The 18,302-nt window shown below is 43.9% G+C and overlaps 1 protein-coding gene across 1 annotated transcript in view; it reads right to left on the bottom strand.

Moving 5' to 3' along the window:
• Positions 1 to 18,302, bottom strand: part of LOC137344200 (patched domain-containing protein 3-like) — a 39,043-nt gene that overhangs the window by 10,507 nt on the left and 10,234 nt on the right. Inside the window, exons 2-4 of the mRNA XM_068007167.1 lie at positions 6,844 to 7,631; positions 2,558 to 2,679; positions 2,306 to 2,451 (exon numbers count right to left, since the gene is read on the bottom strand). Coding sequence (XP_067863268.1) covers positions 2,306 to 2,451; positions 2,558 to 2,679; positions 6,844 to 7,572 — 997 coding nt within the window. The 5' untranslated portion in view covers positions 7,573 to 7,631. The remainder of the gene's footprint in view (positions 1 to 2,305; positions 2,452 to 2,557; positions 2,680 to 6,843; positions 7,632 to 18,302) is intronic.

Genomic DNA, 18,302 nt, shown 5'->3' with positions numbered 1-18,302 from the left:
ACCCTCACCCATTGCAGGAGGCCGCTCTGTCACTTAGGACAAAGTGTGGCCTCCACCACCCCCCTCCTGACGGTCAAAGTCACCAACCTGCACACTCACCCCGGGGTCCGGAGACATGTGCCTACCTTGCGGACCCCCTCAGATGTACATATTGCGGATGGGGGCCGTCGGAGCTGCAGTCATGACCCCCTCGGAGGGCGAACAGCATCACCAGCCTCGCCATCCACGCCGTCCACCTCTGACACGTGGAGCTCCACAACAGAGTGCTGTGACACATCCACCTGTACAGCAGGAGGGAGGGCTACCGCAGAGAGAGACGCGTCGCAGAGGGCACTACCCTTGCCACAGGGTCCACAGACCGAGGCGCAGCTCCCCGGACCTCTCCGAGCAGCAGTGCACACGGAGGCGCAGATTCACTCGACATGTAGTCGTGGACATCTGCAGCCTCTTTCATGCCGAGCTGCTCCTGGCTGGCCCCAGCACCATCTGCTTACCTGTCGCTGCCAAAGTCACCACTGCCCTCCACAACTTCTCCTCCGCATCCTTCCAGGGTGCAGCCGGGTACACCGCCGATGTCTCTCAGTCGTCTGCGCGGAAGAGCCCTGCAAATACACCTGCACCTACTCTGCAGTGATACAATGGGTGGCATCAGTGGTGGGTCCTCATAGTGATACCCAGGAGCGGGCATTATTGCACAAAACAGACAGGATTCGCAGAGACATGGCAGTGGTGGTGCCAATATAATGTGTGATGTGAGTTGTTCTGAAATTCAATATAGGTAACACCCATGACAAACCCTCAAACACCCTTGTGCATCCCCTTCATGCTCACGACACGTTTGCCTTACGCTGCCTACTGCACATATGTGATGCATGCCCTGTGGCTGCAGCACAGGTGGTGGCAGGTTGAGTGAGGCTGGCCGTGAGGGAGATGCACGACAGGGTGCGTATGGGATAGAGCCATGAGATTATATGAGGATTGGGTTGCGTGTTAGTGGCGGGGTGAGTACTCGCGAGGTGAGTAGATGCAGGTAAGATGAGGATGGGGTTTGAGTGGGTATGAGGGGTGATGTGACAGAGTGGTGTTGGCGGTGCCGAAGGAGATGTGGGGTGGGGGCAGCGTTGTGGCAGACGGAGTGTAGGGGAAAGACTACGTGTTCTCACTGTGGCTGACCTACTGCGGTCATTGGAGCGCCTCCTGCACTGTATGCAGGTGGGCGATATGTTGGTGGTGCAGGTGACCTCCTCTGCCACCTCGAGCCAGGCCTTCTTGGTGGCAGAGGCAGCCCGCCCGACGCGCAGACCAGCAGCGCGGAGCCCGGAGGAGCAGGTAATTGGATCCAATTGGTGTGTTGCCTGCTACGATCGCGCGGGCAACCCACTAATTTCACTGAGCGTGTTGACCACGCTCCCGAAACCCAACCCGCCGGAAACCCGCAGGCCTGGTAAAATCGGGCCCCAAGTATCCAGATAATGATCTTATGTGTGATTCCGCTGGCTTTGATTGCTGTAGGGAGACCCGCATGTGGGGGCTGCGCACGCACCGATTCGCGTCATTGGGGAACCCGGAAGTGGGCGGGTTGGAGCCAGGCTCTGGACCCGCTCCGGGAATCCCCAATTTTAGGAGCACCCCCACCCCCGCCATGAATGCACCCGCTCGGCCATCCGAAAATTGACCCCTGTGTCTCTTCTGGAGATGATTCCTCCCCATTCACACAATGATGGACTTTGGAAAAGTTTGTGGGGGATCGATAGCAATTCATGTGTAGAGTTATCTGGGAAAGTTTGATTGGCAACATGGATAGAATGGTGGCTTCTGTTACTGGTAATGTCTTGTGGGAAAACTAGAGGATGAATGAAAATGCAATTTCAAACTTGCTTTTATTTTCTATATCACCTATGGGATGGATTTTATGGTTTTGTTGCTTTGGGTTGGCCATTTGCAGAAGGAAAAAATGAGTAACTTTAAGCCTGGACTTTGTGTAGCATGTATAAATTATAAAAGATATGCTAATTAACATAAATACAATGCAGTGCTTTACTTATGTTTGTCATGTAACATTACATTCAATTGTATGTGGAGATGTATCAATGTTAAATTATAGTCCAGTATTTATGTCACTGCAGTGTCTCTTGTTCAGGGTAGGTTTCAGTCACAGGCACCTGCAATGGCTGAAATACTGTCAGTTTGCATTGTACTACCAATTTACTGCCAAAAATGTCTCTAAAATCTGCCAGACCAAAGTTTAGGCACCAGCTTGCCTGATGAACAATGATATTGCACAAATTACCAAGGAGATACTGACCTAGAATTAGAAAGGGTGCATTGGCAGTGTTGATGGCAAATGACATCCCACAATACAGCAGAAATCCAAAGCCCGTTAGTACTGCTAATCCAGCTGATATGACTCCCAGAGCAGCGACCCAGACCTTATTCCTCACACAATCAAGCCTGAAAATAAATGGCATACCTTCTGTAAAATAACAAGCTTTTACATTTTGTGTCAAATACTTATGGAATAAAAGTGTATTGCAAGTTTCTTAGAAATTAACTTTACCTCATACAAGACAAGATGGAAAAGGATATTGAAAGCAAATATGTGACAGAAAAAAGAGGAATAATTCTTTTGGAATTTTTTTCAAACTCTTCTTGCCTCGAGACAGAGGTAAAATGTGAAACCTGTAATTCAGTGAAAAAAAAGTCATTCACACACCATCAAATAACCAAATGCTTCTGAATGTACAATAGCAAATGAGAGGACACCCTTGGGTGCTGTTCCATTCATAGGATATTACTGCACATGTTTGGACTGCACAATCCAAACTCAGCTCACAGGTCTCAGCTTGGGCATAAATATCAAGTCACAGCTCAGGGTTTGGGAGAGCCTGAGGCCTTTAAGTAAAACTTTAATGAAGGCATTAAAAGAAACAAAAGACAATTCAATGAATAAATATGTTCATGTTATTGTAAAATCCTAAATCCCTTATTATCTGGAAGAGGAACCACACCAGTGTTTCAGTTTGCCAGTAGGAATTTAGGACTTGGGAGGGATTCTCTAAATCATTTAAACAAGCTTCTTACTCTAGCAGGGATAACCTTATCCCCTACAGGTAATCCTAGCTAGAAAGTAATGGCCTAAGGACTCAATATCTGCGTTTGTATGCTCCTTGGTAATACAGTTCCAAAGCTTCTCAGTATATGTAGATAGGCACTTTACAACCTTCTGGACTCAACATTGATGTCAATAACTTCAGATCATAACACTGCTCCCATTTTCTCATACAGCAGGTGCTGGTAATGGTTCTGGTGTTGTCATTTACAGCTCCTCTAGACCCATCTTTTATTTCTTTACTTGTCCTATTATCACCCTCCTTGCCTTGCACTAATGTCCCTTTTATCATTTAATCATTCCTGCACTCCACCCTATCACAGACCTTCCCTTTTGTTCTTTATTCCCCTCCCCTTCCCTCCACCACGCGCCCCCACCCCCAACACTTTTTGCCTGGCTCTGTACTTGCTTAAACTGTTAAATCTTTCACTCTGTCCAGTTCTGACAAAAGGTCATTGACCTGAAATTTTAACTCTGTTTTATTTCAGATTTCCAGCATCCCCAGTATTTTGCTTTTCATTCAGTATATATAGATGATTTGAACTTGGGCATGTGGAGCACAATCTCAATATTTGCAGATGACTTAAAAAGTAGGGGTTTGGCAAACAGTAAAATGACTGCAAAATACTTCAGAAAGACATTGACACGTTAGTGAAAAGCGCAGATAGATGGAAGATGCAATTTAATGCGGATAAGTGTGAAGTAATACATTTTTGGAAGAAAAGCAAGGAATAGAAGAATACACTCAATGGAAAGACACTGAAGAGTATGAATGATCAGAGAGACCTGGGTTAAAATATATAATTCCCTGAAAGTGGAAGTGCAGGTAGTTAAAGCTATAAAAAAAAAGGCCAGCAGCATTTTGGGTTTTATAAACAGAGGACAGGAGTAAAGAATTAATGATACAACAAAACATGAAAGTTTTTGATAGAGTAACTAAGGAGAAACTGTTTCCAGTGGCAGAAGGGTCGGTAATCAAAGGACACAGATTTAAGGTAATTGGCAAAAGAATCAGTGGCGAGTTGAGAATGTTTTTTATGCAGCGAGTTGTTATGATCTGAAATGGACTGCCAGAAAGGGTTGTGGAAGCAGATTCAATAATGACTTTCAAAAGGGAATTGGATAAACACTTGAAGGGGAAAATTTTGCAGGGCTATGGGGAAAGGGCAGGGGAGTGGAACTAATTGGATTGCTCTTTCAAAGATCCGGCACAGGCACAATGGGCTGAATGGCCTCCTTCTGTGCTGTATCATTCTATGGCTTGTTAGGCCAGTTAGACTACTGTGTACAATTTTGGACACCCCATTACAGAAAGGACATTAAAGCCATAGAGAGCATATAATGTAGATTCACCAGGATATTGCCAGTGATGGGAAGCTATAGTTGTGAAGAGAGATACTGGGACCGTTTCTGGAGAAAGGGGAGATTCAATAGAGGTTTTTTAAAAATTAGGACAGTTTTGATATAGTGAATAAGGAAAGACTATTTCCTTCGTCTGGGGAGTCAGTGATGAAGGGTCATCAATTTAAAATTGTTACTAAGAGGAGTGAGGTTAGGGAACATTTCTTTGAATGGTGGGTTACTGGAGCTTTGTGGGATCTTGTCAGCAAATTGGCTGCTGTGTTTGCCTACATAACAGCGACTGCACCTCAAAAGTACTCTGTGTGAAGTGCTTTGAGATGTTTCTCAGAATACGGCACTGAATATTTTAAAGCACTACATATGTTGCCCTAGCAATAGGAATCTGCAGAAACTAGAGCAATCATGAATTTGACCTACTTGGCTCCTTGGACATAGGAACAGAAGTAGGCCATTCAGCCCCTCAAGCCTGTTCCACCATTCAGTTAGATCATCGCTGATCTGTACCTCATTCCCATTTACCTGCCTATGCACCATATTCAATACACAAATCTTTGAAGGTGGTAGGACAAGTTGAGGAGGCTGTTAAAAAACCATAATGGGATCTTTGGCTTTATTAATAGAGGCATAGAGTACAAAAGCAAGATGGTTATGCTAAACCTTTATAAAACACTGGATAGGCCTCAGGTGGAGTGTTGTGTTCAAGTCTGGGCACCACACTTTAGGAAGGATGTTAAGGCCTTAGAGAGGGTGCAGACGAAAGGTCTTCGACCTGAAACATCGGCTCTGTTTCTTTCTCTGCAGATGCTGCCTCACTTGCTGAGCTTTTCCAGCATTTTCTGTTTTTAATTTAAATAGGAGCAGGAGTAGGCCATACGGCCCCTCGAGCCTGCTTCACCATTCAATAAGATCATAGCTGATCTTCGACCTCAACTCCACTTTCCCGCCCGATCCCCATATCCCTTGATTCCCCTAGAGCCCAAAAATCTATTTATCTCAGTCTTGAACATCCTCAACGACTCAGCATCTACAGCCCTCTGGGGAAGAGAATTCCAAAGATTCACAACCCTCTGAGTAAAGAAATTCCTCCTCATCTCAGTCTTAAATGGCCGATCCCTTATCCTGAGACTATGCCCCCTAGTTCTAGACTCTCAAGCCAGGAAGCAGCCTCTCAGCATCTACCCCGTCAAGCACCCTCAGAATCTTGTATGTTTCAATGAGATCACCTCTCATTCTTCTAAACTCCAGACAGTATAGGCCCATTCTACTTAATTTCTCCTCAAAGGACAACCCTGTCATCCCAGGAATAAATCTAGTGAACCTTCATGGAGCCCAGCGGAGTGGTTCATAAAAATAAAGATAAACCTGCCTTTTGGGCTCCTCTTCAGCTGGACCGCCAGCTCAGAGTTGTTATGATCAGGAATGCACTGCCTGAAAGGGTAGTGAAAGCAGATTCAAAAGGGAATTGGATAAATACTTGAAGGGAAAAAATTTACAGGGCTATGGGGAAAGAGCAGGGAGTGAGACTAATTGGATAGTTCTTTCAAAGACCTGGCACAGGCACAATGGGCCAAATGGCCTCCTTCTGTGCTGTAACATACTATGATGTTATGATTCCTGGATACCCTCACCTAACAAAAATCTATCGATCTCAGTCTTGAAAGCTTCACTTGGCCCAACATCCACCACCTTTCGGGGGAGAGAATTCCAGATTTCTGTTACCCTTTGTGAGAGGACCACAGAAGAAACTGGAGAAATTATATTGGATATGTCAATGGCAAAGTCATAGATTTCTCACAATCTGATACGACAATCCTGGATGAGTAAGTGATGACTAACTCTGCCTTGCTGAAAACATACTAACAAGAGTTAATTTTGACCTGACCTATCCTGACTCATTGTTTTAGAAGTGTCTCGCATGATGCAAACATTGTATGCACTAAAAACAATGCAGCACTCACTTAGAGAACGGTACATCTGATTTCCAAAACATTTATTGCTAAAGTTAAAATAGCTTGATGAAATACAAGTACAATTTCAGGTAAGTGAGGCAACAGTATGTGGACAGTATGGCCATTTTCAGAACCTCAATTTGTTAATTTTACACAACCCTATACCATTTCTCATTGTAATGTGATTAAAGTTACAAATTTTTGCTGTCTAAAGAATTGAAAAAAGAGTTTGTAAAATTTTCAAGCTTATTATTATTTTCGATATATCACAAATTTACATTTACGGGGAATGACAGTGATTTTAAAAATATGACAGGAAAATAAATGTTGATTTTTTTTTCCATCGCAGCATAAGGCCAAATTCTGCTGGGGGAAGTGAGGGGTCCTCCAACATAGCTCATTGTGCTTATTTCAAATCCTTACCTCAATATGTCTTGAGTGTGAAAGGTCCTTTGGGAATTCACTAAGAAACTTCTCAATCCACAGTAAACTGAGTCTCTTGTCTTTTTCATCATCTTCTCTTAAAGGATAATGCAGCCTAAAAGCTTTTGCCTTTTTGATAACAGTTCCAATTCCATCTAACTCAACACCACCCACTGTAATAGCAATAAAAGCATTACCTGCTTTTGGGTAAGAAATATTTGTGCTCTCAACCAGGTAGGGATCATACTTTATCAAATCTAAGAGTGCATTTGAGAAGCAAGTGCCACCTATTTTGGCGCAAAGATTAAAATAATTGTAGGCAGTGCCATTGTCATAAAATTGAAAGGCTTTGACTTTTTCATCAAGTGATAGAATCTCTTCAAATGATGCTTTTGTAAGGATATTGCCGTCTTTTGAAACAGCAATGAAAGATGCAAATGTCCCCTCTGTGTAAAGCCTCTGCCTGGAGAAGGATCGAGAATCATTGGTTGGAAAATGTTCTTTAATAAACTCTCTTTCAGACTTTGCTGGTCCGTTAATAGGTGTGAACTGATCCTCTATGTTATTGCTTTCATTTTGAGCAAAGAAGCAAAATCCTGCCCCTACTCCTCCAGAAACAAACAGAGGAATCAGCAAGAACCACCAGGGGTTTTGACCAACACAAACTCCCAGTCTCCTGAATGCTGTACAGAGAGGCTTTTCAATACAGTCTGTCTGCCACCAAGCCATAATAAAAGTTAGAACTGAAGCTTTGGTCCCAAGACTTTCAACTCAGCAAACTCAATATTCTGTAAGAAAAGACAGGAATAAATTATAGAAAATGATTTTCATAACATAGACCTTTACATTTGGATTACATCATGTAATGCATAAAACATGTCAACTACAGTATAACTGATTCGAAATTAGAACTGTCTGCACTGAGAGATTACCCACCATTCCGGTTACCTCACCTTTCGGTTCAATTCATTAACACTTGCTGAGAACTGGTAAAATTTGGCCACCTCTAATGTATTATCGAGTTGAAAGGTAATGATATAGTTGATGTTTCCTGTTCTGTGGTACATAGGTAGATTTTTGCAATAATCTTATGTTTCTATACCCAAAAATAATATATTAAAACTGTATATATGCAATAAGTTGGGAAATGTTACACAATCGTGGATATATCAGGATAAATATATATCCTAGAAACAAAACTGGGACTTGGTAATAATTTTCACGTGTTAAAATACTGTCAGGAATTTAGTTCAATTTGGATTTGACACACAGATTTTATCCGTATGAATATATTTAGCAAAGTATTTGGTTCAGGAGCACCCTGATAGGACACCCAAGTCTGTACTATAAAAGTTTACTGTAGAATTGCCATTTGAAAGCTACAATAGTTAAGCTTCAAAACTTCCAAAACCTTTCTCTTACTTCAATAGGTTGATGTGGAGATGCCGGTGATGGACTGGGGTTGACAATTGTAAACAATTTTACAACACCAAGTTATAGTCCAACAAATTTATTTTAAATTTCACAAGCTTTCGGAGGCTTCCTCCTTCCTCAGGTGAATGGTGTGGAAATTTCCACACCATTTCCACACCATTCACCTGAGGAAGGAGGAAGCCTCCGAAAGCTTGTGAAATTTAAAATAAATTTGTTGGATTATAACTTGGTGTTGTAAAATTGTTTTCAATAGGTTGAACATACTATACTTTATATAGCCAGTGGAATATTTTGGTATTTAGTTAAAATTACAAAAACATTACGATAAAATACATTCATTGTACCATTGCAATGAATAAGACATTGGTGCAACTCTTTCATCTTGTGAATAATTACATTTGTGAGGCTTAAGCTTGCTGGAATAATAGCATCACTTTGAGATTTAGGAGGAGAAATTCAACTAGCATTGGATACAGACACGAAACGGGCAGCACGATCAGGACACAGGTTAGAATTGGCTAGCTGCTAGTGCTACATGCTCTAATTATTGGTAAATAACCCCATCCACCACCTTAAGCATTCACTCCCTCCACCACCGGTGTGCACCGTAGCTGCAGTGTGTACCATCTACAAGATGCTCTGCAGCAACTCACCATGGCTTCTTCGACAGTACCTCCCAAACTTGCCTACCACCTAGAAGGACAAGGGCAGCAGGCGCATGGGAACACCACCACCTGCACATTCCCCTCCAGGTCACACACCTTCCTGACTTGGAAATATATTGCTGTTCCTTCATTGTCACTGGGTCAAAATCCTGGAACTCTCTACCTAACAGCACTATGGGAGTACCTTCACCACACGGACTGCAGCAATTCAAGAAGGCGGCTCACCACCCCCTTCTCAAGGGCAATTAGGAATGGGCAATAAATACAAGCCTTGCCAGCAACACCCACATCCCATGAATGAATAAAAAAAAGATATTGTTAGATCGCTGATTGGGGGAGAATGGGGGAGGCTAATGTGGAGGCAGTGACTCCATTTAAAGGCAGCCTGTACCTTATAAAGGCAAGATGCACTTTAGCTGCTTTCATATGAATTGGAGTTGAATACTGGACACGACAGATGAAGAAAAGGCCCCCTCGATTTTCAGATGCTGGTCTGAAGGTGTTGGCAGAGGAGGTGACCAAAAGGAGGGATCTGCTCATTCCAGTGGATGAGAGATAGGGATCCAAGGCAAGTTACTAGGCACCAATGGGCAGAGGTGGCAGTGCAGGTGAATGCGAGGAGCATAGTGTCCAGGACCTAGCTACAATGCCAAAAAAAATCAATGATCTGACCAGATCTACTAAGGTAAGACTCCTACTCACATGTCTCTTACTCTCTCCTTAACCATGCATCAACTGTAGCCCCAGCACTCAAGCCTTCCCTCCCCCACTGCCCATCACTCTCCTCCAATCACTGAGCCTCTTTCTTCTGCTAGTTGGTCACTCTACACCTGCTACTGTCTTCACAATTATTCCCCTCACTTCCTCATACCTGTGCCATCTTTCACTCACCAGCAACAATATTCTACGCTAACAGGCACATCTTTACAACCTTTCACTAGGCCACACATTACACACTTACTTTCATCCTGCAGGACAAGTTGGCACATAACAGCAAGGATCAGGCATGGGTGATCAGGCAAGGATCAGGCATAGGAGTCACAAACTGTAGAAATACAGGGGCCTGTCAGTGCGAACAGCACAGTATGCGGACAACACAGTGTGAAGGAGAGTTTGGTACGTGTGGGAGTTTAAGGGTTAATCTCTTGTGGGAGTTTAAGGGTTAATCTCTTTAAAATCTAGTGCATATTGCTTTCAACTGTTTAAGTTCAATTTTAAAGTTTAAATTTTTAAGTTTCTGTCAGGCTTCAGCAGAGAGAGCTGCTGCAGCAAATTAATTGGTTAGCTAGATTCAACTGGTACTTGAAGGTGGGGCAGGCCTGACTCATCTGAGTCACAAACTGTAGAAATACAGGGGCCTGTCAGTGCGAACAGCACGGTGTGCGGACAACACAGTGTGAAGGAGAGTTTGGTACGTGTGGGAGTTTGGTGAAGTGGGGAAAGGAGGTGCTGCTTTGCCGTGCTTTTCCTAACTTTTTCCCCAGAGCGGCAGTGGACCTGAGAATAGAAGACTGAGATTGGGGAATAAAAGCAGCAGCAGACCTGCAAAAAGAGACAACTACTGTGCGACTTCGCAGGTGAGGCAGGAGAGTCCGAGAGATGAGCACAGTATAAAAGGAGAGACCTAGAGCCGGAGGAGAGTCTGAGAGTCTAAGGCAAGTCATGGCAGTAGAGCTCGCACCCGTGATATGCTCCTCCTGCACTATGTAGGAAGTCATGGACACTACCAGTGTCCCTGGCGACCATGTGTGCAGGAAGTGTGTCCAGCTGCAGCTACTGGCTAACCGTCTTTCGGAGCTGGAGCTGCAGGTGAATTCGCTGTGGAGCATCCACGATGCTGAGACTATTGTGGATAGCACGTTCAGTGAGGTGGTCACACCGCAGGTAAAGATTACGCAGGCAGAAAGGAAATGGGTGACCGCCAGGCAGAGCAAAAGGACTAGGCAAGTAGAGCAGGAGTCCCCTGGGGCCATCTCCCTCTCAAACAGATATTCGGCTTTAGGTACTGTTGGGGGAGATGGCTTATCAGAGGAATGCAGCAAGAGCCAGGTTCGGGGCACCACGGGTGGCTCTGCTGCACAGGAGGGGAGGAAGAAGAGTGGCAGGGCTATAGTGATAGGGGATTCAATTGTAAGGGGAACACATAGGCGTTTCTGCGGCCGCAAACGTGACTCCAGGATGGTATGATGCCTCCCTGGTGCTAGGGGCAAGGATGTCACGGAGAGGCTGCAGGGCATTCTGGAGGGGGAGGGTGAACAGCCAGTACTCGTGGTCCATATTGGTACCAACGACATAGGTAAAAAAAGGGATGAGGTCCTGCAAAGCAAATTTAAGGAGTTAGGAGATAAATTAAAAAGCAGGACTTCAAAGGTAGTGATCTCAGGATTACTACCGGTGCCACGTGCTAGTGAGTATAGGAACAGGAGAATAGACAGGATGACTGCGTGGCTGCAGGGATGGTGTAGGTAGGAGGGATTTAGATTCCTGGGACATTGGGACCGGTTCTGGGGAAGGTGGGACCTGTACAAGCGTGACGGGTTACACCCGAGCAGGACCGGGACCAATGTCCTCGCGGGGGTGTTTGCTCGTGCTGTTGGGGAAGGTTTAAACTAGAGTGGCAGGGGGATGGGAACCTGAGCGGGGAGTCAGAAGGGAATAAAATTGAGAGCAGCAAGAGAGGGGAAGACCCAGGGAAAATCTACAATACAAATAGTACAAACAGTTGTTCAAGAACAAGTGAGAGGGAAAAGCGTAGAGCAGCGGAAAGAAAGTGTACTTTAGGCACGACAGATAAAATAAAAACTAGAAGGCGTAAGGCGATTAACCCAGCATCAAAGCTGTGGCAGGGGGTTGGGAACCTGAGCAGGGAGACAGAGGAAAGCGTGTCAGGAAGGGACAGAAGGTATGGAGTAAAAGGTAAAGTGTTAAAAAAGGAAAAAGCAGGAACTAAGTGTCACAAAACATATTTGAAAGTTCTTTATCTGAATGCACGTAGCATTCGTAACAAAATGGACGAGTTAACGGCACAAATAACTATGTATGGGTATGATCTTGTGGCCATTACAGAAACATGGCTGCAGGGTGACAATGACTGGGAATTAAATATGCCAGGGTATTTAACAATCAGGAAGGACAGGCAGGAAGGAAGGGGAGGTGGGGTGGCTATGTTAATAAGGGAAGGAATCACTGTAATACAGAGAAATGATATTGGGACAAAGGATCAGGATAATGAAACAGTTTGGGTAGAGATAAGGAATAATAAGGGGAAAAAACACTAGTGGGCGTAGTATATAGGCCTCCTAATAGTTGCAACTCTGCTGGAAGAAGTATTAATCAGGAAATAATCGGGGCATGTAATAAGGGAACAGCTATAATTATGGGGGATTTTAACTATCATATTAACTGGACAAATCAAATTGGGCAGGGCAGCCTTGAGGAAAAGTTTATTGAGTGTATTAGGGATGGATTTCTTGAGCAGTATGTAACTGATCCTACAAGGGGGCAAGCAACCTTGGACCTGGTCCTGTGTAATGAGCCAGGATTAATTAATAATGTCCTAGTTAAGGATCCCCTTGGAATGAGTGACCATAACATGGTTACATTCCATATCTAATTAGAGGGTGAGAAGGTTGGTTCTCAAACAAGCGTACTGAGCTTGAATAAAGGAGACTATGATGGTATGAGAGCGGAATTGATTAAAGTGGACTGGGAAAATAGATTAAAGGGTAAGACGGTACATGAGTAGTGGTGTTCATTCAAGGAGTTATTTTACAACTTTCAAAAAATATATATTCCACTGAGGATAAAAGGGTGTAAAAGAAATGACAGCCACCCGTGGCTAAGTAAAGAAATTAAGGATAGTATCCGACTAAAAACAAGGACATATAAGGTAGCCAAACTTAGTGGGAGGATAGAAGTTTGGGGAGTCTTCAAAAGACAGCAAAAAGTAACGAAAGGATTGATTAAGAAAGGGAAGATAGATTATGAAAATAAATTAGCAAAAAATATAAAAACAGATAGCAAGAGTTTCTACAGTTATATAAAAAGAAAAAGGGTGGCTAAGGCAAACGTAGGTCCCTTAGAGGATGAGACCGGGAAATTAATGGTGGGAAACACGGAGATGGCAAAAATGCTGAACAAATATTTTGTTTCAGTCTTTACGGTAGAGGACACTAAGAATATCCCAACACTGGACAAACGGGGGGCTCTAGGGGGGGAGGAGCTAAATACGATTAAAATGACTAAGGAATTGGTACTCAGTAAATTAATGGGACTGAAGGCGGGTAAATCCCCTGGACCTGATGGCTTACATCCTAGGGTCTTGAGGGAAGTGGCAGTAGGGATTGTGGATGCTTTGGTAATAATTTTCCAAAATTCTCTGGACTCAGCAAAGGTCCCGGCAGATTGGAAAACTGCTAATGTAACACCCTTATTTAAAAAGGGTAGTAGGCAGAAGGCTGGAAATTATAGACCAGTCAGCCTAACATCTGTGGTGAGTAAAATTTTGGAGTCTATTATTAAGGAGACAGTAGCGGAACATTTGGATAAACATAATTTAATAGGACAAAGTCAGCATGGCTTTACGAAGGGGAAGTCATGTCTGACAAATTTGCTTGAGTTCTTTGAGGACATAACGTACAGGGTGGATAAAGGGGAACCAGCGGATGTAGTGTATTTAGACATCCAGAAGGCATTCGACAAGGTGCCACATAAAAGATTATTGCTCAAGATAAAGAATCACTGGATTGGGGGTAATATTCTGGCATGGGTGGAGGATTGGTTATCTAACAGGAAGCAGAGAGTTGGGATAAATGGTTCATTCTCGGACAGGCAACCAGTAGCCAGTGGTGTTCCGCAGGGGTCGGTGCTGGGTCCCCAACTCTTTACAATCTATATTAATGATTTGGAGGAGGGGACCGAGTGTAACATATCAAAGTTTGCAGATGACACAAAGATGGGAGGGAAAGTGGAGAGTGAGGAGGACATAAAAAACCTACAGGGGGATATAGACAGGCCGGGTGAGTGGGCGGAGATTTGGCAGATGCAATACAATATTGGAAAATGTGAGGTTATGCACTTTGGCAGGAAAAATCAGAGAGCAAGTTATTATCTTAATGGCGAGAAACTACAAAGTACTGCAGTACAAAGGGATCTGGGGGTCCTAGTGCAAGAAAATCAAAAAGTTAGTATGCAGGTGCAGCAGGTGATCAAGAAGGCCAACGGAATGTTGGCTTTTATTGCTAGGGGGATAGAATATAAAAACAGGGAGGTATTGCTGCAGTTATATAAGGTATAGGTGAGAACGCACCTGGAATACAGCATATAGTTTTGGTGTCCATACTTAAGAAAAGACATACTTGCTCTCGAGGCAGTACAAAGAAGGTTCACTTGGTTAATCCCGGGGATGAGGGGGCGGACATATGAGGAGAGGTTGAGTAGATTGGGACTCTACTCATTGGAGTTCAGAAGAATGAGAGGCGATCTTATTGAAACATATAAGATTGTAAAGGGGCTTGATTGGGTGGATGCGGTAAGGATGTTCCCAAGGATGGGTGAAACTAGAACTAGGGGGCATAATCTTAGAATAAGGGGCTGCTCTTTCAAAACTGAGATGAGGAGAAACTTCTTCACTCAGAGAGTAGTAGGTCTGTGGAATTTGCTGCCCCAGGAAGCTGTGGAAGCTACATCATTAAATACATTTAAAACAGAAATCGACAGTTTCCTAGAAGTAAAGGGAATTAGGGGTTACGGGGAGCGGGCAGGAAATTGGACATGATTTAGATTTGAGGTTAGGATCAGATCAGCCATGATCTTATTGAATGGCGGAGCAGGCTCGAGGGGCCGATTGGCCTACTCCTGCTCCTATTTCTTATGTTCTTATGTTCTTATGACAGGAGACGGGCCACCAAGCATCCACATCCTCTTCCCATTAGAAAAGATGGCCATGGAAATTGTAGATTGAGGGCACATCATAAATATGACTGGCGGTGACTGGAGGATTTGCTCCGCAGGGTGTTTGCCCATCTTACCATCCTTTTTCTAATTCAACAAAAACATTTGTTTATTATTTGCTGCCAAAGAGATCTGGCAGTTGGTAATATTATTGACCTTTGCTCTTCCTCTTCATCTACAGCTTCCTGGTTATCCTCTTGCTCTTGCTCCTCCAATTCTTCCTCCAGAGGTTGCCCCTTTGCAGGGTGAAGTTATGGAGCATGCAGCATATCAACACGAATCTGGGCTGTACTGAAGGACACCTCCAGACCTATCCAGGTGACAGAACCTTTGTTTTGGAAGGCTGTGGTAGAGGCATGTCTTTTATTGTAGCATTCCTCAGCATCTGTGCTGGGGTTTCTGACAGGAGTCATAAGCCAGGTGGTCAGGGTCTACCTCTTGTCCCCATGCAGCTAGCCTGACACCCGATGATCTGGGTGGAAGAGAGGGGAGATTGAGGACTGGCGCAGGATAAATACGTCATGACTACTGCCAGGAAACCAGGCACAGACCTGCATAATGTGCTGCCTATCATTGCACACCAGCTGTACGTTCAAGGAATAGAAGCCCTTCCTGTTAATGAAGATGCCGGGTTCTTTGTATGGAGCACACAAGGGTACAGTCCCCTATGTGAAGCCTACAATTCTGGTGGTGCCCAGAGCTCTTCTTGTTTTGCTGCCTTCATTGGAAAGGTGATAACCACGTTCCGCTTAGTGAGGAGGGCATCTGTGACCTGCCTGATGCAGCAATAGACTGCAAATTGACCAACGGATGAACGGACACCGCGCAACAATCGCCAAACAGGAGGGTTCTCTCCCTGTCGGGGAACACTTCAGCAGTCATGGACATTCAGCCACCGACCTTCGGGTAAGCATACTCCAAGGCGGCCTTCGAGACACACGACAACGCAAAATCGTCGAGCAGAAATTGATAGCCAAGTTCCGCACCCATGAGGACGGCCTCAACCGGGATCTTGGGTTCATGTCACACTACACGTAACCCCACCAGCGAACAAATGTTATCTGGTTTTAATATAACGGGTCATTGACTGTCTTCCTTATCTCTCTCTCTCTCTTTTTTTGGGGGGTTTGTATATTCGGTGGCCTTTTTAGGTGACACCTTTCTGTCTGCTCACTGTGATTGCCTTGGCAACGGGCAGTAATCACCAGGCATTGTTTTGTGATCTTAAAATGCGAAGGATTCGAAAATGTCAACATAGACCTTTACATTTGGATTACATCATGTAATGCATAAAACATGTCAACTACAGTATAACTGATTCGAAATTAGAACTGTCTGCACTGAGAGATTACCCACCATTCCGGTTACCTCACCTTTCGGTTCAATTCATTAACACTTGCTGAGAACTGGTAAAATTTGGCCACCTCTAATGTATTATCGAGTTGAAAGGTAATGATATAGTTGATGTTTCCTGTTCTGTGGTACATAGGTAGATTTTTGCAATAATCTTATGTTTCTATACCCAAAAATAATATATTAAAACTGTATATATGCAATAAGTTGGGAAATGTTACACAATCGTGGATATATCAGGATAAATATATATCCTAGAAACAAAACTGGGACTTGGTAATAATTTTCACGTGTTAAAATACTGTCAGGAATTTAGTTCAATTTGGATTTGACACACAGATTTTATCCGTATGAATATATTTAGCAAAGTATTTGGTTCAGGAGCACCCTGATAGGACACCCAAGTCTGTACTATAAAAGTTTACTGTAGAATTGCCATTTGAAAGCTACAATAGTTAAGCTTCAAAACTTCCAAAACCTTTCTCTTACTTCAATAGGTTGATGTGGAGATGCCGGTGATGGACTGGGGTTGACAATTGTAAACAATTTTACAACACCAAGTTATAGTCCAACAAATTTATTTTAAATTTCACAAGCTTTCGGAGGCTTCCTCCTTCCTCAGGTGAATGGTGTGGAAATTTCCACACCATTTCCACACCATTCACCTGAGGAAGGAGGAAGCCTCCGAAAGCTTGTGAAATTTAAAATAAATTTGTTGGATTATAACTTGGTGTTGTAAAATTGTTTTCAATAGGTTGAACATACTATACTTTATATAGCCAGTGGAATATTTTGGTATTTAGTTAAAATTACAAAAACATTACGATAAAATACATTCATTGTACCATTGCAATGAATAAGACATTGGTGCAACTCTTTCATCTTGTGAATAATTACATTTGTGAGGCTTAAGCTTGCTGGAATAATAGCATCACTTTGAGATTTAGGAGGAGAAATTCAACTAGCATTGGATACAGACACGAAACGGGCAGCACGATCAGGACACAGGTTAGAATTGGCTAGCTGCTAGTGCTACATGCTCTAATTATTGGTAAATAACCCCATCCACCACCTTAAGCATTCACTCCCTCCACCACCGGTGTGCACCGTAGCTGCAGTGTGTACCATCTACAAGATGCTCTGCAGCAACTCACCATGGCTTCTTCGACAGTACCTCCCAAACTTGCCTACCACCTAGAAGGACAAGGGCAGCAGGCGCATGGGAACACCACCACCTGCACATTCCCCTCCAGGTCACACACCTTCCTGACTTGGAAATATATTGCTGTTCCTTCATTGTCACTGGGTCAAAATCCTGGAACTCTCTACCTAACAGCACTATGGGAGTACCTTCACCACACGGACTGCAGCAATTCAAGAAGGCGGCTCACCACCCCCTTCTCAAGGGCAATTAGGAATGGGCAATAAATACAAGCCTTGCCAGCAACACCCACATCCCATGAATGAATAAAAAAAAGATATTGTTAGATCGCTGATTGGGGGAGAATGGGGGAGGCTAATGTGGAGGCAGTGACTCCATTTAAAGGCAGCCTGTACCTTATAAAGGCAAGATGCACTTTAGCTGCTTTCATATGAATTGGAGTTGAATACTGGACACGACAGATGAAGAAAAGGCCCCCTCGATTTTCAGATGCTGGTCTGAAGGTGTTGGCAGAGGAGGTGACCAAAAGGAGGGATCTGCTCATTCCAGTGGATGAGAGATAGGGATCCAAGGCAAGTTACTAGGCACCAATGGGCAGAGGTGGCAGTGCAGGTGAATGCGAGGAGCATAGTGTCCAGGACCTAGCTACAATGCCAAAAAAAATCAATGATCTGACCAGATCTACTAAGGTAAGACTCCTACTCACATGTCTCTTACTCTCTCCTTAACCATGCATCAACTGTAGCCCCAGCACTCAAGCCTTCCCTCCCCCACTGCCCATCACTCTCCTCCAATCACTGAGCCTCTTTCTTCTGCTAGTTGGTCACTCTACACCTGCTACTGTCTTCACAATTATTCCCCTCACTTCCTCATACCTGTGCCATCTTTCACTC

The sequence above is a fragment of the Heptranchias perlo genome, chromosome 2, assembly GCF_035084215.1.
Source record: "Heptranchias perlo isolate sHepPer1 chromosome 2, sHepPer1.hap1, whole genome shotgun sequence".
NCBI classification, from domain to species: Eukaryota; Metazoa; Chordata; class Chondrichthyes; order Hexanchiformes; family Hexanchidae; genus Heptranchias; species Heptranchias perlo.
The sequence above is the reverse complement of the archived record's forward strand: the minus strand, read 5'-3'. Positions and strand labels throughout refer to the sequence as shown.